This window comes from Panthera onca, chromosome D1 (assembly GCF_046562875.1).
Source record: "Panthera onca isolate mPanOnc1 chromosome D1, mPanOnc1 haplotype 2, whole genome shotgun sequence".
NCBI lineage: Eukaryota > Metazoa > Chordata > Mammalia > Carnivora > Felidae > Panthera > Panthera onca.
Window position 1 is genome coordinate 69,511,362 of NC_138348.1, and position 18,474 is coordinate 69,529,835.

Genomic DNA, 18,474 nt, shown 5'->3' on the forward strand with positions numbered 1-18,474 from the left:
ATAAGCAATAGCTATAATTATGACACTTCAGTGCTAGTTCTTCCCCCTTCATTCACCCACTGAGTTGCTCACTTATACAGTGCAGGAACTCAAAGAGATAAGGCTTAGTAAAGACTTGATCACATCTTCATCTTTTGAGCTCCACCTCAAATTCTATCACTTCTTGGAAGCCAGAGTAGGAATTCATGATTCCCTCTTCCATGTTCTCTAGCTAGAAACTGATCTGGCCTATATCTCACTTGCTCCTGTATCTGATTTTTTGTTTATTTCGATAGCATACCTTCTTTGGGGCGAGGGAGATCTGCTCTCTCTTTCACAGTCACTTTATACAGAGTGGGCACTCAGGAAATATGGGGGCCTTGCCCTGAATGCATTTGTAACACTTGAATTGCTATGTGCACGAAAAGTATTTGAGAATTATAATCATGGATTTGAACTGAGTTCTTAAAATGAAGTGAGGACCTTGGTTTTTCTGGTTTCGTTTTTGTTTTGGGGGCTGGAGAGTGGGGCAAATACATAAGGAAAAGCAAATATCTAGGATCAGCATGAGGACATCTGCTATTTACACAGGACATTTACCTTGGAGGCCAAAGTACTCTACAGATCTGTTGTTGGTATTCTTGTGGCAATTGCCGTGATAACCTAAGAGGCATGTAGTATCCCTTCCTTTCACTATCGAAACCCCCAGGAAATAGCACAGTGGGCGGCACTTGTTCAAGCCCTGAGTTCCTGTGGGTCATCTGCAGTAAGAGCTTCTTTGGGTAGGGAGCATTAGACCTGAGACTAGCTGTAGGAGTGGCGATAGGAAAGGGATGTGCTCTTGGGTCCTTCTGTGCCTCAGTTTCTCTCTCTGGACGATGGGAATAACTATCTTATTTTCTACCATCCTATCTCCCCAGATTGGTTGCAATGTAATTTTTATAACTGCCAGGACAAAGGAGCAATGAACGTGGGTTGAGGTTGTGTCAAAAGAGCTGGTTCTGAACCAGAGCTAAGGCACATTCTTTTCACGTAACAGATGTAACACTGGCTAATACTTATTAAGGGCTTACTATGTGTCAGGCAGCGTGCTAAGCAGTTTATGTGTATTAATTCACTCAATTCTTAAAACTACCCTATGAGGTAGTCTCCATTCTACAGAGGAGCAAACTTAGGCACAGAAAGGTTAAGCCAGAGCTACACAGCCAGGAAGCAGCAGAGCCCAGGCTGTTCTGTCTTCCTGCGGCTCTCTCTTTAACTTGGTACCTACCACTATGCTCTGCGTGTAACAGGTGCTCGATAAATATTTGTTGAATTGGAGTAAAACTAATGAAACTCAAGCATGCTTGAGAAGTCCCTTCTTTCTTCTCTTCCTTCCAGTTCTGACCCCAGCTCCTCTATTAAGGAAGGTATTTGGCTTTTAATGCAGTGTCTCCCATTGGGAGCTACAGACCCTTGGAGATCCATAATGCGTGTTTTTCATAGTTTTCACATAAAATGAATATAAACACATTGGCATAACGATCTAATACCAAGAAGTGTCTTACAGCTTCAAAGTCTATGTGTGCTACGCCTTGGGGCCGAGAGTTATAACTTTACCCATTATGCTAATAAGAAAGGAATAGCAGAAAGTTAACCTCTAAATGGTATAATAGAGTCAAGTGAAAGCCAAATGTTATAATGACAAAGGATGTGAACAGAGGTGTGGTAGCTGCAACTGAGGAAAGATGAGAGAAAACTGTGTCAGTATCTGACACCTGACACAGCATGAGAACTGACAGAGCCAGACACAACTCAAATGTACCCATACCTGGGCAGTCAGTACCACATGATGCTGGTAGTAGTCGAGTAAACATTGCTAATTTAATGTTATTGTTCTGGGAGGGGATTTCATATTTAATTTATAAACTTGTTTTGGCTTTATTCCAGAATTGTTCATAAGCTGTAACATAAAATTATATCCAGTTTAATGTTTATATAGGTAACGTTATAAAAGAAACTAAGCCAATACTGGGGAGGCCTGAGAACATTTTGTCTCTAAAATAGCAGAGGATATATCCGTTTCTCTCACGTTTGAGAAACAGAACAGCACTTGCTGGGGGCTTTCCTGTTTAAAATTGCAAACACAAAATCATTAGTGTACCCTTAACACCCTGGTGTGAAATAGCATGTTAGGCCCTCCCTTTCTGAGAGCTTGGACTTTGATGGGAGAAAGGACAGCTAAGAGGCCTGAAAGAAAAAATGTGCAGAGGCAGGTCATTAAAACTCTGTAACCTTCAGTTCCTTCTCTCTAAAACTGGTTATCTGCAACTTGGCCGCAAGGATTTATCTGTAAAGCTGGTTCATAGAAGGCACTCAATAAATCGTCATCTCTGTTAAATACTGATGTACTTGGGAGTGAAGAGGAAAGCTCTAGCCCTAGGTTCCTATATGGAGTGGTCACCGGCCTGGCTGGGGGAGACCTGGAACTTGGGCTTCCAGCAGCGACTCAAGGAAGCAGGCCCGCTGGGCGAGGAGGTGGCTCCACCAGCTGGTGCCCCTCTGCAAAGCTGAGGCGGTGGGCTCACCAGCCCGCCCGCCACTCGGAAGCCACCCAGCCCTGCTGTGCCCCGGACCCTACGCACCCACCGAGCGCCGAAAGGGATGCCAAGCTTTGCTGGTCCTGCCACCGGGACGCAGCTTGGCGTTCCTCAGAGGAACTGCGTGACGGGGAAGGAACTCGGTCATCCCTTAAAAACTCAAGTGCACAGATTTTCCACAATTCCTCAATTTGCCGAGGGGCTCCCCACGCCCCAGGTGTAGCCCGAGTTCTTAGCGCTAGGCTGGGGTTGGGGGACCACCTTGGGGGGCACCCAAGGTCTTCGCGAGCAGGCAGCTGAGTGCAGGCGGCGAAGGCCCGAGGCTCGCTCCGGAGGCTGCGCCCGAGCCACGGGGGTGCGCGGTGCCGGAAGGGTGAAGGCGCGCGGCTCCCGGGCCGGGCGGGCCCTCCGCGAGACCGGCGCGGACTGGCGCGGAAAGGCCGGGACCGGCGCCAGCCGCCGCAACGCGGGGGCCCACCTGCGCGGACCGCACGGCGACCCCCGCTTGGGGGAGGGCCTGAGGCGAGGGGCGGGGGCGGGTGCGCGGGCAGGGTGCGGGGGTGGGGGGCGGGCGGCGGCCGCGCGGCTTCCCCGAGGCCGGAGGCGGGGCGGGCGGGCCTCTCGAGGCGCGGGGGGCGGAACCGCCCGCTGCCGGCGCCGCTCGCCCGCCCGCCTGCTCGCACTCGGTCGCGCCGCGGGGCAGGCATGGGAGCCGCACGCGGCCTCCCGGCGCCCACACCTGTTTGAACGGCGCGGCGAGCCGCGGCCCGGGCGGGCTGCTCGGCGCGGGTGAGTGCGGGCGCGGGCTGGGGGCACCGCCGGAACGCGCGGGGAGCGCGGCGCCGAGAGCAGCGGGACAAAGGGCCGGTGCGCGCGGCTCGGGGTGACTTGCGGGCTGCGTGCGGGGGGCACCCGAGACCCCGCCGGGCCGCCCTCGGGGCTGGAGGGCTGGGACCCGGGCTGGGAGCTCCGCGGAGACTCCGGGGCTGCGGGGCGCTAGCATTCACGCAGTGTCACCGTGCAGCGGGTGGGAAGGACGGATTGGAAAGTGCTATCTTGGATGCTGGGTGGGAGTAGGGAAAGAGCCGGCTCGGGCAGTTTCGCCTGCAGCTGGGCTGTGACAACACCCGCACCTCCCCCGCACGCGCACACCCGCACCCACCACCACCTCTTACTTTCTTTGAGTTTTGCATGTGTGTGTATTCCAGCATGATCTGAGAATTAATTTTTAACTCTGGGCACGTGATGATGAACACATCCTAGCCAGCAAAGAAAGGGCAAGCAAACACAGGTTGGGGATTAGGATAGGATCTTTTTTCTGGAGCCTTGGGTGATGACTGCGTGCTTCCCTGTAAACTATCTGTGAACTATCATCGTTGTTGGAGGCAAATGTTTCTTCTACGGCCTGTGGACATTCATCCCGAGTTAACTTAGATAAAAGTTTGAAAAGTTTAAAAATTGTTTTAAAAGAGGAGGGAGAATAATTATCTCGATGAGGGAAAACCACCATTCCCCTCCAGAATACAAATTAGGGTTGCTTTCCAACATCTCTCGAAAAAGCAGCTGATAAAAATCCTGGGTGTTTTATTGTCCTTTCGGGGACACCCACGGAGACTTTAGAAAAAGAAACAGCCCCTGGCTGGTGGAACGCTCCAGGTTGCTCAGGATCTGTTGTTGAGATGGTCTGGCTTCCCTCAGCCCCTGAGACGGAACATAAGGAGTCCCTACGTGCTCCTCAGGAGCAGATGGGCCAGTGGCCTTGCTGGAAGGGGTTGAATTTATAGTTTGAAGTCAGCTGTGGCCAAAAGCATAATGCCAATTAATAGAGGGTATTTACTGCACTTGTTTCAGGATCCTCCTGGTGTCCAAGACGTTTTAAACAGGCGGTAGGACTCTGGGTCTCTCCACAAGTATGACAGGAGTAGATTGGAGGTGGAGTGGGGAGAAGGAATTTAGGAGATGCTACAAAAGCCACTATGTTTACTTGGGAAAGTTTGGTGGTAGGCACACCTTCGGCATTTGAGTAACTTGCTTCACCTGTGTTTTCCCCACTTAAACAGTCAGGAGATAACTTGTCATGCTTTCCTGTGCCTGAACTGAAAAGGAAGCTTCCTAGGTAACTAATAGGGATCCTATTTTTGTAACACTGACAACTTATTCAGTTAGATGGTGAATATGGGTGCACTTTTCTGTCTGTAGTTTAAGTGCCAAAGTGCCCATTAGTGGGTCTGAGGACATTACTGGCCCCCCGTCTGCAGTGTTTAATAGCCTCAAGTTCTCCTGCATGTTTCTTCTCATTGATCCCTTAGGATTCAGTCCACCAGGCCTTATTCATGCATAACTCCCCCTGACTCTGGGGAATTCACATCTCCTGGTCTCACCACTGAATTTTATACACTCTGTTCTTGTTCTGTCACCAGGTTTGTCCCAAGCTCACCAGGATAGTTCATTTTGCCTAAAATCTGAGAAAAAGTTAAACTTCGTTTGACCACAAGTTATGTTTCGGGTGGCTGGGCTTGTAAACGCCCTGCATTTCTTTCCTGTACAGGCTATAATTCTTAAACCAGTATGTGATTAGGTCTGTTTTCCTTTAACAGGTTCTGTGACTCAGGAAAATGAGAGCAAGCCTGGCTGCAGAGGGTTCACAGAGCTTTGTTCGTTTTTAGGTATTTGCTTTAGGAATTAGCATGGTTTCACTGTTCAGTATTCCTGGCCACAGATTCCATGGAAAACCCTTTGTTATCCTTCCAGATGGTGTCCAAAACTTTTATCTCTACAGACTTTCCCACTGTTTGTTTCGACATTACTGTTTATAGTGGTCACAGGAATTCATCTGTTGTACAATAGAGAATGTATGTCCTGAGGATTAGATTTTTTTTTTTCTTTTGCCCAGCACTTGTTTGCTGTAGGAGTTAAATCCTTCCCCCAAACTCTTGCCCTCTTGAGGAGACCTGTGTTGTTGCAGTTTTGAAAACTAAGGTGCAGATCTAGGACAGAGAGGTTCCAGTGTCTGGTCTCCAGGCAGATAGATGTTGTTTGTACGTCTCTGATGATGTGCAAGGTCCCTTCACCATAAGATGATTAGTGGACCGTGAAGCAGCAGCATCCTCATAAACTATAAATATTTGTAGACCGTGGACAGCAGGACAGTGGCTCCTATTGAGTGATGAAACACAGAATGTGTAACTCTTATGCAGCAGATAGAGCTGGAATAGTTTCTGTATTACTAAACATGGTAATACACCTTAACTTTTCATCCTGTTTGTCATTCAGGCGATACATGAGGATACTTAGCTGAGAACTTTGAAAGATAAGGGCACCTGGGTGGCTTAGGTGGTTGAGCGTTGGACTCTTGATCTCAGTTCAAGTCTTGATCCCAGGGTCATGAGTTCAAGCCCTCTGTAGGGCTCCACACTGGGTGTGAAGCCTACTTCAAATAAATAAATATATATATATAATCTTTTTAAATGTAAAAAAGATAATTATATATGTGAGGAATCTTTAGCCAATAAAAGCTTATTTCTAGAAATGAAACGTTGTAGGCCTGAATTTTCTTCATCTGGATTTATATATAGTGAGGCTAAGATTTGGAAATCTTCATTCTTTTTTTTTAAGTATACATATTTTCATCAGTTCTATTTGGATAAAGTTATTCATTTGTGAAGGCAAGAGAGAATTTAAAGTTAGGTAATCCATCAGTTACCTTTCCAATAATGAGATTATTAATGTTTATTTATTTTTTATTTGAGAGAGAGAGAGCCAGGGAGAGGGGGAGGGGAAAGAAGGGGAGAGAGAGAGAGAGAGAGAGTGAATGAATGAATAAATAAATGAATCCTAAGCAGACTCCATGCTCAGCCTGACTCGGGGCTCGATCCTACGACCCCTGGGATCATGACCTGAGCTAAAGCCAAGTCAGAAGCTTAACTGACTGAGCCACTCAGGTGCCCCAAGATATGAATGTTTTTATTCTTTCTGTTTGCATCCCAGAGTGTTTGTTTAAATAAACTTAAAGGGGCATAGTGCAGACTTGCTTTGAGTTTATAAAAATGGAAACTAATTGTGTCCTGGGAAATTATTCAGGAAATTATTATCAGGTGAGTTGAGAAATTAATGCAAAACTATCACCCTAATTTTTAAGTATCATGGTTATCGTTGGTGTATTAATAATGGGAAAGGGGTCAGGGTAGGGTGTGAATGCCTAGGGAAAGGGCCTTAGTGGGTGAGGTTTCCCCCTCACACTTTTCTGAGACAGCACACCCAACCATTCTTCTACTCCATTCTTGAAAGCTGCCCTCTGCTGGAAGCATTTGTTTTCTTGGCCAACTGATGAGGGAAATCTGGTCTCCCAGATAGGCGAGAGATTAACAAGATACATTTTCCTTTTTCCCTCTACCTCCTTCCTCTTTAATTGTGTGAAAGTAAGCTCCTGAGCAGTAAAGGATGGTGCAGACCCTGTTTGTATACAACACGGTGCTTGCCCTGGACTTTTGTGACCCTGGAAAATTATAAAATTAGAGAATCCCGGGCCTGAAATGACCAGCACTAAAAAGACTAAAGAGATCATACAGTTCAGGTTGCTATTCAGAATAGTTTCTAAACTACCCTAAACACACATTTGAATAAGGGTGGGGGGAGCAGCTTATAAAGTTTGTAACCTTTAGTACAGGTGTCAGTTTAAACCCATTAGGGAGCCTGAGAATGGACAACTTTATCTCCCAATTTACAATCAGTTATTTAAATGCTATTAGATTGTACACCTGAAGCTTATATGATATTTCAATAAAACTTAAAACTTAATCAGTTGGAATAATTTGACCTGAATTAGTCTGCATTAATTTCTAAATCTGAATTAAAGTCTTTTTAATGCAGTTTTATAGTTTTCAGAGTTACAAAGAAAATTTAATCAAGATATGAAACATCAGAACAAGGTCTTATCACAAAAGTTAATGAGTTTAAGCAATAATATAGGAACATTGGGGACAATATTTCAGACTACTAGAAATTAGTGTTTTTGAGGTACCTAAGAAGTTTATCTCTAAAGGATTAAAGCTTCAACCTACCCTGTTGGTTTAGCAATCCTTATAGATGGCTGACTTCTCCTTCACAGGCTACATGATCAGAATTTAAGTTGTAAGGGGTCTGAATTAGTAATATTATTTAATTAATATTGGATATTCTACCTAGAATATTTTGTGAGTTTATTTATTTATTTTGAGAGAGACAGAGACAGCATGAGCAGGGAAGGAGGAGAGAGAGGATCCCAAGCAGGCTCTGCACTGCCAGCTGCAGAGATCCAGCCGGGGCTCCAACGCTTGAACTGTGAGATCATGACCTAAGCTGAAACCAAGAGTCCATTGTGTAACAGCTGAGCCACCTAGGTGCCCCATCTACCTAGAATATCAATATTCGATAGAGAATATTCATATTCTAATAATAATCTGCAGTAGACTCTTTAGCATTCTCTCCCAGCGTTCTGTGATTTGTAAATGACCCCAAAGTTCCTTGGCACAGTTGTCTGTCATCTCTCTGAGGAACAAATTTGATCCTGTATGTTGGGAGGCTGCACTGAAGTTGTGGCTACTGAGAGAGCCTAGCTGACTGCCCAGCCCTCACACCCGGGAAAAGACTTGTCTCCATTTCTCCAGACCCACTAGGTTCCAAAACATTTTTTTTTTTTCTGTTTGAAAGACAGACATTAAAAAAAAAAAAAAGCCATAACATCACTGTGAAATGAAACACACTTCAAGGACTTTGAAAGCATTTTTTAAACAGGCTTGCTATATAGGCAAAGCACTTAGAAAAGTGAGATTAGAGTTAATTCTGCCTAAGAGGAGGATAATTCATTAAGATAGGGTTCCTAGTCAAATATATTATTTTAAAGTGTGTTTGAACTAGTTTCAGACTCTTTCTTGCCATCCTCTTCCCTGACACCCTTGTCAATGGGTGTTTCTGTGTTGGGTTAAAGACAGATGGCACTGGAGCAGTTCTGCTGCAGTAGATAGTCCAGACTCTGCACTCCCAGGATCCAATTAACACTTATATTTCCGATTGAGATTCGAAGATGCAGGCTCTAGATGATGAGCATATGAGACCAACACGTCTGCTGCTCAGTGTCAGCAGGCAACAGCATTCTCCGTGTTAGTCAAAGGGAGGAGGAGGTGGCGTGTAGGGGTCCAAGACATGGCGCTCCTAGTACATATCACACTTGGCAGGTATTCTGGTGTGGGCGGTGTTTAGTTACGCGGACAGCAGCTTACATAGAGGAGAGGCTGTCCAGGACCTGGATATGTTTAAGGACTGGGTCCTCAGCCAGAATTTGGGGATAATCAGACACAGAGCCATCTCCTGAAGTTTCCTTAAGGGTTGTCCTCACCACACCTATCCCACCCCCGAAGTCCCCTTTGGGGAGGATGGCTTTACTAGCATTAGCATCCCCTCCCTCATCTACTTAGAGCCTTTAGTCAGGATTGTATCTACCCCCTCACTCCCCCCACAACAAGCACGTGCAAACACCTGTATGCGCACACACATGTGCCCTATGGTTTTAAGGATTTAGAGAAAGAAGTAGATGTGTTTCCTCCCTATAGAAGGGCCCAGGGACTCTTCCTATTTGGAAAAAGAGAAAGAAACAATTTCAAACAATCAGGAAGTCCCAAGGAATTACCTTTTCCAGGAGCTCATTCCTTTTTTAGCCCATCCCTGTTTTCTCTGACAGAAGTGGAATCAGAAAGAAAGAATCAAGCAGAAAGGTCTCAGCAGTGGTTGGGGCAAGCTCGCTTAGTGACGTTGGGAGTGTGGATTGTCATGCTCAGCTGGTCTAGATCAGATCAGTGGGATTTTCCAGTTTGATGTGAAAGAAAGCAAAAGGCATCCAAAAGTTGCAGGCAGGTCTGTACTCTCAAAGAGGAAGAGAAGGGGGATGAGAAAATGGTTTCTTCGTCACTCCTGCTAGGTAACAAAGCCTCTGAGACCTAACCCCTGCTTGTCCTTTTGGGAATGCCTCACTGTGAACAAATTACTCCACCTGCCACATCAGCTTCTCCTGAACAGAAGATTCACAGCTAGTCAGAGCCATCCAGTGCTTGAATACTTATGAAAGTACTCCCAATCTTGTTTTTTATTGTTATTTTTCTTGTGGGATGATTGATCCAGATCTTTCAACATACACGTCAGGATAAAATCCCAACTTCTTCATTTAGTATACAGAGCTTTGCATAATATGGCTCTTGTTTGCTGCCCCACCATGCCCTTTCTCCCACCCTTGCTGAGCTAAACACAATAAATGTCTGAAATGACTTCCACTGTTGCATGTCTGTGTCCTTGCATACTGTTGTCCCCTCTAAGTGTCCCCTTCATTCTGCCTTATGTTATCCACCTTCTCTTTACCTTCAGCACCCGTCTCCAGCATCACCTCCCCTGAAATGGCTCCTCTGTTCTTGTAACTCCCCACACCTGGATTTCATGCCCTTTCCCTGAGTTACCACATCATCCACATCCATCTCTGTCATTAGCACTCAGTGCGCATCATTCAAAACTGTGGGGTTTTTTAGCCACGTTAATTCATTCACTCTTCCATTAGTACAAGTATTCATTCAATAAATTTGTTCAATAAGTTTTTGTTGAGCGCTAGCAGAAGCCCAAATTCCAGTGATTCGGATGAGCCAGGAACATAGATACAAACACCTGAAAAGTAACCAGCAGTAAAGCTCACAACGTGATGACAGAGGCAATATTAGAGCTTCAGATCTTTGACAGAGATCCTGATAGTATACAACCAAATCCAAAGGAAGGAGGAATAGCTTGATTGTTAGAGACCTGGCTACTCTGGAACTAAATTTATAGTAGTTAAGTTTGTTTTAAATTCATAGAAAAAAAAAGTCTTGTGCCCTCTTTGGAACCACTGAGATGAATCCCAGTAAGTGTTATGCTGTGGAGCTATAACCTTCCTTGATGCCCGGGTCATTCAGTCAGCTGCGTAATTTGAATTTACATGAGCAAGTTGCTCTGAGGATTTTCCAAGCACATGCTGTACTGAGAATGAGCAGAAAGAAGGAAAGAAAGGCAGGTGGATCAGGGAGGCAGGAGAGGGCAGAAATTTAGAATCCAGCCCAAAGAAGGTTCAAAATTACACAGAAACTGGGGCTAGTCAAGCAGCTCATCTGGGGATTAATGACGTTTGCACTCCGCCTCCCAGTTGGGCATCACTGGGGGCATCTTCAACACAGAAAGGAATGAACACCCATTCATTTTGAGCACGAAAAAGACGTTCCCAGGTCAAGACTTTGTGTTGTAAGTGAGACCATTATCTAGGGATTCGTCTCCACACCCTGATTCCTGGGACAGTTCACAGATTTGGAAACAATGACAGGCATGCTGCCGGGCTGTTTCCTCAGTCAGTCGGTGCTGAGCCCCTTGCCCTCCTGACCTGCTTATCTTTGTTCCTACAGAGTGGTGCTCAGCATGGCGGGGATTCCAGGGCTCCTCCTCCTCCTCCACCTCCTCCTCCTCCTCCTCTGTGCTGTGGGGCAGGTGAGCCCCTATGGTGCCCACTGGAAACCCACTTGGCCTGCTTACCGCCTCCCTGTGGTCTTGCCCCAGTCCACCCTCAACTTAGGCAAGCCAGACTTCGGGGCTGAAGCCAAATTGGAGGTGTCCTCCTCATGTGGACCCCAGTGTCACAAGGGGACTCCACTGCCCACTTATGAAGAGGCCAAGCGGTACCTGTCTTATGAAACGCTCTATGCCAATGGCAGCCGCACCGAGACCCAGGTGGGCATTTATGTCCTCAGCAGTGGTGGGGGACAAGAGTCTTCAGGAAAGTCTCGGAGGAAGCGGCAGATTTATGGCTATGACAGCAGATTCAGCATTTTTGGGAAGGACTTCTTGCTCAACTATCCCTTCTCAACATCAGTGAAGTTATCTACAGGCTGTACAGGCACCCTGGTGGCAGAGAAGCATGTGCTCACAGCTGCCCATTGCATACACGATGGGAAAACTTACGTGAAGGGAACCCAGAAACTTCGAGTGGGCTTCCTGAAGCCCAAGTTTAAAGATGGTGGCCAAGGAGCCAACGACTCGAGCTCAGCCATGCCGGAGAAGATGAAGTTTCAGTGGATCCGAGTGAAACGCACCCACGTGCCCAAGGGCTGGATCAAAGGCAATGCCAACGACATCGGTATGGATTATGACTATGCCCTCCTGGAACTGAAAAAACCCCACAAGAGAAAGTTCATGAAGATTGGGGTAAGCCCTCCTGCCAAGCAGCTGCCGGGGGGCAGAATCCACTTCTCTGGTTATGACAATGATCGACCAGGCAATTTGGTGTACCGCTTCTGTGACGTTAAAGATGAGACTTATGACCTGCTCTACCAGCAGTGTGATGCCCAGCCCGGGGCCAGCGGGTCCGGGGTCTATGTGAGGATGTGGAAGCGACAGCAGCAGAAGTGGGAGAGAAAAATTATTGGCATTTTTTCAGGGCACCAGTGGGTAGACATGAATGGTTCTCCGCAGGACTTCAACGTGGCTGTTCGAATCACCCCTCTCAAATATGCCCAGATTTGCTATTGGATTAAAGGAAACTACCTGGATTGTAGGGAGGGGTGACCCAGGGTTCCTTCCTGACGGCACTTAATGGTCTCCATGTACTTATTTTAGGACAGGCCAAATTTTGTCATTGGTGTGTGTGTGAGTGTGTGTGTGTGTGTGTGTGTGTGTGTGTTTGCGTAATGTGTCATAATTATCTTTTACCTAATTTTTAAAAATTGCAAGATGACTGGCTTTATTTGAAAACCGGTTTGTGTATTATATAGCATTTAAACAGGTTAAAGGCATTCTTTTGCATAGAAGTGAAAAAAAAACATGCTGATGTTTGGGATGATAGGGAATATTTAGCAATTAAGTTAATCTTTTAATTTCTGAGAACTTTGATTTTTATTTCATCTGAACTTGTTTCAAAGGTTTATATTAAATATGTGGCATATGGGAGATATAAATTCTTAAATTCTTATGTGTGTATGTATGTGTATTTTTTCCTGAGATTCCTCTTGTATTTTTTTTTAATGCCTAATCATTAATGTTTCCAGATGGCAGTATTCCCCACCCATACAACCCTTAGGAAATTTCACGATACTTCTTAGACAGGCAGGTATACTATTTTTGGATTTGGAGGCATTTACACCGTAGTCCTTGACCAGTAAAATAATTTGTTAACTATATTGGTACACATCTTAAACTATATCTTACAGTAAGTCAGTATCCCCAGCTGCTTTCAGTGTTGAAATCATTCTCTCCTGAAGACTGTTGCTCTGCTTTTGGGGAAGACTCACAATGTGGCCCTGTCACCTTTGTGACACAACAGAGTAGGCAAGATCGTTTATGCCAAGCCTTCCATTTCACAGGATTTTACTCACATTTCTGAACTAGCTATTTTCCAGAAGACAATAATCGGGGCCTAATTAGAACAGGCTGTATCACTTCCCAGCTAACGGTTGTGGTCACACAAAAACAATCATTTCATTTTACCCCTGGAGTATAGCACATCTCATGTTTTATCATTTGGATGGACTGATTTAAAATGAATTAAATTCCAGAGAACAATGGACGTATTGCTTGGCAGATGTCACAACAGAATAACCACTTGTTTGGAGCCTGGCACAGTCCTACAACCTAATCAAAATTATTCTACATAGTTTTCAGTGTGGTTTCAGGGAGCTATGTACTTGTGCAGCTTGGAAGCTTTCCTCTTTTACTTATTTTATAGTAAAAATACTGGGATGGCGCTTTAAGAAAAACCCTATAGGACATTTTCCCCACTAGCTTTAAAAGGGCCTCTTTTACTGGGATGCTTTAGGCTACAGGCACATATGATCAAGTACAGTGGCAAAACTGGAAATTGGGAGAATGAGAAGCAGATCAGAATCACCACTCCAGTCAATGTCTTTATGAATGTCTTATCAATATGATAATCACAGTTTCTAAAGCAAAGAATTTGACTTATTTTATGTTTTCATTTTATGCATCTTAGCCTGAGCACATCTTCTGAATGGATCAGTGGAGAAAAAAAAAAGCAAATGGATTATAGGGCAGATGTTTGCTGGGCTTATACCTTAGGTAACGGCCTGGCTTGTGACTATTTGTGAGGACATTCAGATACAGCACTGATGCTTAGATATTCTCTGTGTGGCTTTTGGTTTGTGTTTCTTGAGCTTTTCGGAAGAATAATCCTGAAAAGACACTGAAGAAAAGTACAGTCATGGTGCTTTCTTCAAGTCACAAAAGAAATACTATGCGTAGCAAAGAGATGTAGGACCCGCCAGGATTCTTCTGAGCTCCAGTACAGTTTGCTTTGGAATCTAGCAGGAATCTAGCCTGAGGAAGAAGACAGTCTGCATCCCTATGTTTGGTATTTGGGGCGGGGGTGGGGGTTGTTTTTGCTTTTGCTTGGTGTGAAAAGAAGTTCACTGAACACATAGAACTAATTAAAAAAAAAAAAAAAAAGATGCTCCTTTTGTAAAGCACCTGATTTCTTGATTTTGATTTTTTGCAAAATTTTGGATTTGGAGGCATTTACACCATAGCCCTTGACCAGTAAAGTAATTTGTTAACTATATTGGTACACATCTTAAACTATATCTTACAGTAAGTCAGTATCCCCAGCTGCTTTCAGTGTTGAAATCATTTCTCTCCTGAAGACTGTTGCTCTGCTTTTGGGGAAGCCTCACAATGTGGCCCTGTCACCTTTGTGACACAACAGAGTAGGCAAGATCGTTTATGCCAAGCCTTCCATTTCACAGGATTTTACTCACATTTCTGAACTAGCTATTTTCCAGAAGACAATAATTGGGGCCTCAGCAAGGGTAGGTAATGGCAGAAAGTCAAAATAATATCAGTGTTTAGTTCACAAACAGGTATAATTTACTAAAGAATAGCACCATATGTTCTGTACAACATAACTCACAGGTGATAAAATAACCCTAAATGCCCAGCTTTTCAGTGGTGACGAGAAGCATGGTATCAAACCTTTGTGGATTTGAAATAAAAGACAAAGAAAGGACTCTCACGATATTATTAATATAATTAGTGTTTTACATGTATTAGTTATACACTGTAAGGGTATATTCCTAGTGAGACGAGTAGAACAACATTCCTAAAATGTGTGCCACGAAAACTCATCCTTCCAGATTTCCTACCGCAAGCAAAAAGGGCACCATCATCAAGGAGGAGGGAGATGCCTCCCAGTACTCCGTCTCCTTATCAGGGATTGCATTGCCTATTTGCCCTTTGAACACTCTAAGAAGTCCTGTAGTAAAGAGACCTGTTCATGTTTTAAAATCAGCATGTCAATAAAGATCTTCCATTACTCAACCCTCGTTTTCTCACATAATGCCCATGAGCAATTTCGTGTTCTAATAACTACATCTTGGGGATCACCATAACAGCCCTTGCTCAAGGTGATGGTGTGGAAAGTATGATGAGACCCTAGTGGCATCAGATATTGGTGTGTTTGGGGTTTAACCAGAACCCTGTATCCAGATTCGGAAATGCTCCGAGGGTAAAGTGGGAGAGGATAAACTTGCAAATCACGTGTCGCGGAGAGTCAGAAAGTTATAGCAGAATTAGGGATACTTTTTTCCCATAGACTTTATTCAGAATTTTGGATTTTAGAAAGAAGCTAGTCCAAAAAAGAAGAAAAGAAAAGAAAAATAGGGCTAAAGAGGTAAAGAAATAAAGAGGTAAAATAGTGAAGTGTTATACGTAGTTTTTTCTTTTTTGGGGGGGGGCAAAAATGAATTTAAAAAAACTGGAAAGTAAATTGGAACATCAAGATCATGTTCTTCTCTTTCTGTGACTCTGTGTACCTACTCAGTATGAGGACAAGTCCCCAGTGATGCTTGGGTCAATATTTAAGGTAGTGACTGCTCTCCAAAGCCTACCAGAGTCTTTGGTCCAGATCTTGTTGAGGATATCAAGCCTACACCAGAATGAACAGCTTCTATTCCATCTACCATGTGCTACTGAAGGGCAAACAACAGCCATCCAGGGTGATGGGGGTGGGAATGAGGGGTTCTGCCTGCGTCCTCAGCACTGCCTCTCTAAGGGCTGCTTAAGGGGCCTCAGCCAGTGAGTCTAGCAGTCGGCCCTGCACTGGTCTGCCTCCCCTTGCTTGGTCTGAGTTCTCCTTTCATGCCTGGCCCTTTTCTTAGTCATTGTCGTCAACCAGCTCAAGGATGCCTTGAAGTTGCCTTTGTCAATTGATTTCTATGGATATTTGGGAAAGTGGCCATTTAGTTTCTCATCCAGAATGGAGCTCTTTGATGATTGAAAAGGAATTCTGTGAATAATGAGGCTAGGACAGCAGGCATTTCCCAGCTATGCCTGGGGAAATCCAGCATGTCTGCTCACTTTAACTTGGTAAGCCCTTCAAAGCGCTGTATGGAAGGAGTGCAGACCGACAGCCATCCTCAGTAATCTCGGAGGGACTGGGGCAGCAGCTCCCCGAGTGTCTCGTCTCTGCTTCTGCTGTGGTTCCTACTGCGTGCCTTCTTTGCTTGGATCAGTACTCTGAGGGCCTCCAATAGGGGAAAGGCATTTAAAAATCCTTTGGGGACGCTTGGGTGGCTCAGTTGGTTGAGCGTCCAACTTTGGCTCAGGTCATGATCTCACAGCTCGTGAGTTCAAGCCTGGGCATCGGGCTCTGGTGCTGACAGCTCAGAGCCTGAAGCCTGCTTCAGAGTCTGTGCCTCCCTCTCTCTCTGCCCACCCCCCACTCATGCTCTCTCTCTGTCTCTCTCTCTCAAAAATACATAAAGATTAAAAAAAATTCTTTGGATGAGATGGTGTCTAGAGTAGTTAGGTGGTAAACATGGGCCATTCCTACCAGATAACACATCTGTTTTTAGTCTGCTGTTGGCCCAGAGAAAGAAAGAAACCAGCTTTCAGGATAAGAATAAACAAGGGTAAGAGCTAGAACTGCAGACTGGTGTGGGAACATAATGGCCTTGGAGTTGGGCAGACTGATTCCATAGTTGCCTTTTGGCGAATAAATTTCAATGCAGTTTAAGGCTTAAAACCCTCCTCTCTGATTCAAAGATCCTCTCTCTTCTAGGTCCAGCTCCTTCAGTGGGCTGGGGTGGAGCAGAGGAAGAGGGAAAGGGCAAACATTTGTGTCCTCTCCTCAGTGGTTGCTGCTTTTCAGGTAATGCAAGCTCTTCCATCCTCCTTAGCTCTTACCTCTAGTGATATAACCTTCTGCCTCCTGCTGTTGGGGTAGACTTACCTGGCAGACAGCCCTCTGGAGTGGTGAACTAGCAAAATACCTCAAGCCCAGGCTTGCTACACATGAGCTACTCATTGGAGATCAGCATGTATGGGGAGAATGTTCCAGGCTGAGGGAGCTGGAGTGTGAGGCCCCCTAGCAGGAACAAATTTGGTCTGTTCAAGAGGTGAAATGAGTGAAAAGGATTAGAAAGTACAAATTGCCAGCTATAAAATAAGTAAGTCATGGGGACGTAATTACAGCATGGTGACCATAATTAAAAATACTGTATTGCATATTTGAAAATTGCTGAGAGAGTGGATACTAAAAGTTCTCACCACAGGAAAAACATTTTGTTGTAACTACGTATGGTGCCAGATATTAACTAGACTTGTGATCATTTCACAACAAATACAAATATATAATTATTATGCCATATACCTGAAACTAATACATCAATTATACCTCAATTTAAAAAAGAAAAAGAGGGGTGCCTGGGTGGCTCCATTGGTTGAGAATCCACCTCTTGGTTTTTGCTCAGGTCAGGGTCACATGGTTTGTGGGTTCGAGCCCCACGTTGGGCTCTGTGCTGACAGTTGGAGCCTGCTTAGGATTCTGTCTCTCCCTCTCTCTCTGCCCCTCCCTGATCCCTGCACACACACACACACTCTCTCTCTCTCAAAATAAACATTAAAAAAAAAGAGAGAGAAAAAGAATGACACTCGGGTTTGGGGTCCAAGTATCCAGCTAGATTCCAGGTGCCACTTGCTGAGATGGGAATGACTGGGGGAAAGGACTTGGTTTGGGATCAGGGGAATAAAAATCAAGACTTTTTGTGTTGGTCATGTCAGGTTTGAAAGAATAGACACGCGAGTGGAGATGTCAGGTAAGCATTGCAATTGTTGCTTGTGAAGCTCAGTAGAAGGATCTTGAATCCGCATGTGGCATTTAAAGCCACAGAGTAAGATAACATCACCAGGAGAGAGAATCGGGAGGATGTGTCGTGAGAAGAGGGCTGAGGACAGAATCCTGGTCCACCAACATTTAGAGGTTGGGTTTGTGGAGGAGGAGGAGAAGGAGGCAGCCCAGAAGCTGGGAAAAAGAAGCCAATGAGGTCAGAGGAAACCCAGGAAAATGTGGTCTCACAGAAGCCAAGAGAAAAGAGTCTAAAGCCGAGTGGGTGAGGAGGGAGGGCAAAGGGCTGGGTTGTATTTAGAAATCTCCCTCTGCCTGCAGTGGGCCAGGCAGCAGCGTGAAGGGCGGGAGACCAGGGAGGGGTCACCTCATCCTCCAAGCAGAACATGACCTTATGCATTTCTGGGCTCCCCACTGTGTGGGCACAGGCTGTGCTTCCTCAGTGTCTGACATGACTGATTAACTGAACCCTCCCGTGGAACCTTGAGACAGCTCTGCCTGTAGGAGGTGCAAGGATCCAGGGCCACGCCCTCCCTGGGGGAGTCTGTGCTTGGAGGGGCCAGGAAAACATGGGCTCAGGGAGGCCGAGGGGTGGCTGTCCCCTCCTGCCCAGCCTGGTGTTTGCTGAGGGCGGAAAGTGCAGGATGACTCTTCAGTGTGGTATTTGTGTGTGTATGTGTGTGTATCAAGTGTGTAAAAACACCGAGTTTCTCTTAGTCTTGATTTATGACTGCCCCCTATCTTCAG

The 18,474-nt window shown here is 45.4% G+C and overlaps 1 protein-coding gene across 1 annotated transcript; it reads left to right on the forward strand.

The window, feature by feature from the left end:
- Positions 1–3,206: 3,206 nt before the first annotated feature.
- On the forward strand, positions 3,207–12,564 carry PRSS23 (serine protease 23). Its single transcript, XM_060605413.3, has 2 exons — positions 3,207–3,347; positions 11,006–12,564. The coding sequence occupies exon 2, from the start codon at positions 11,019–11,021 to the stop codon at positions 12,159–12,161; it is 1,143 nt and encodes a 380-aa protein (XP_060461396.2). The 5' UTR covers positions 3,207–3,347; positions 11,006–11,018; the 3' UTR covers positions 12,162–12,564.
- The last annotated feature ends 5,910 nt before the right edge of the window (positions 12,565–18,474 follow it).

Coding starts and splice junctions, on each gene's coding strand:
- PRSS23 (XM_060605413.3), top strand. CDS start 11,019: ATGGCGGGGATTCCAGGGCTCCTCCTCCTCCTCCACCTCCTCCTCCTC.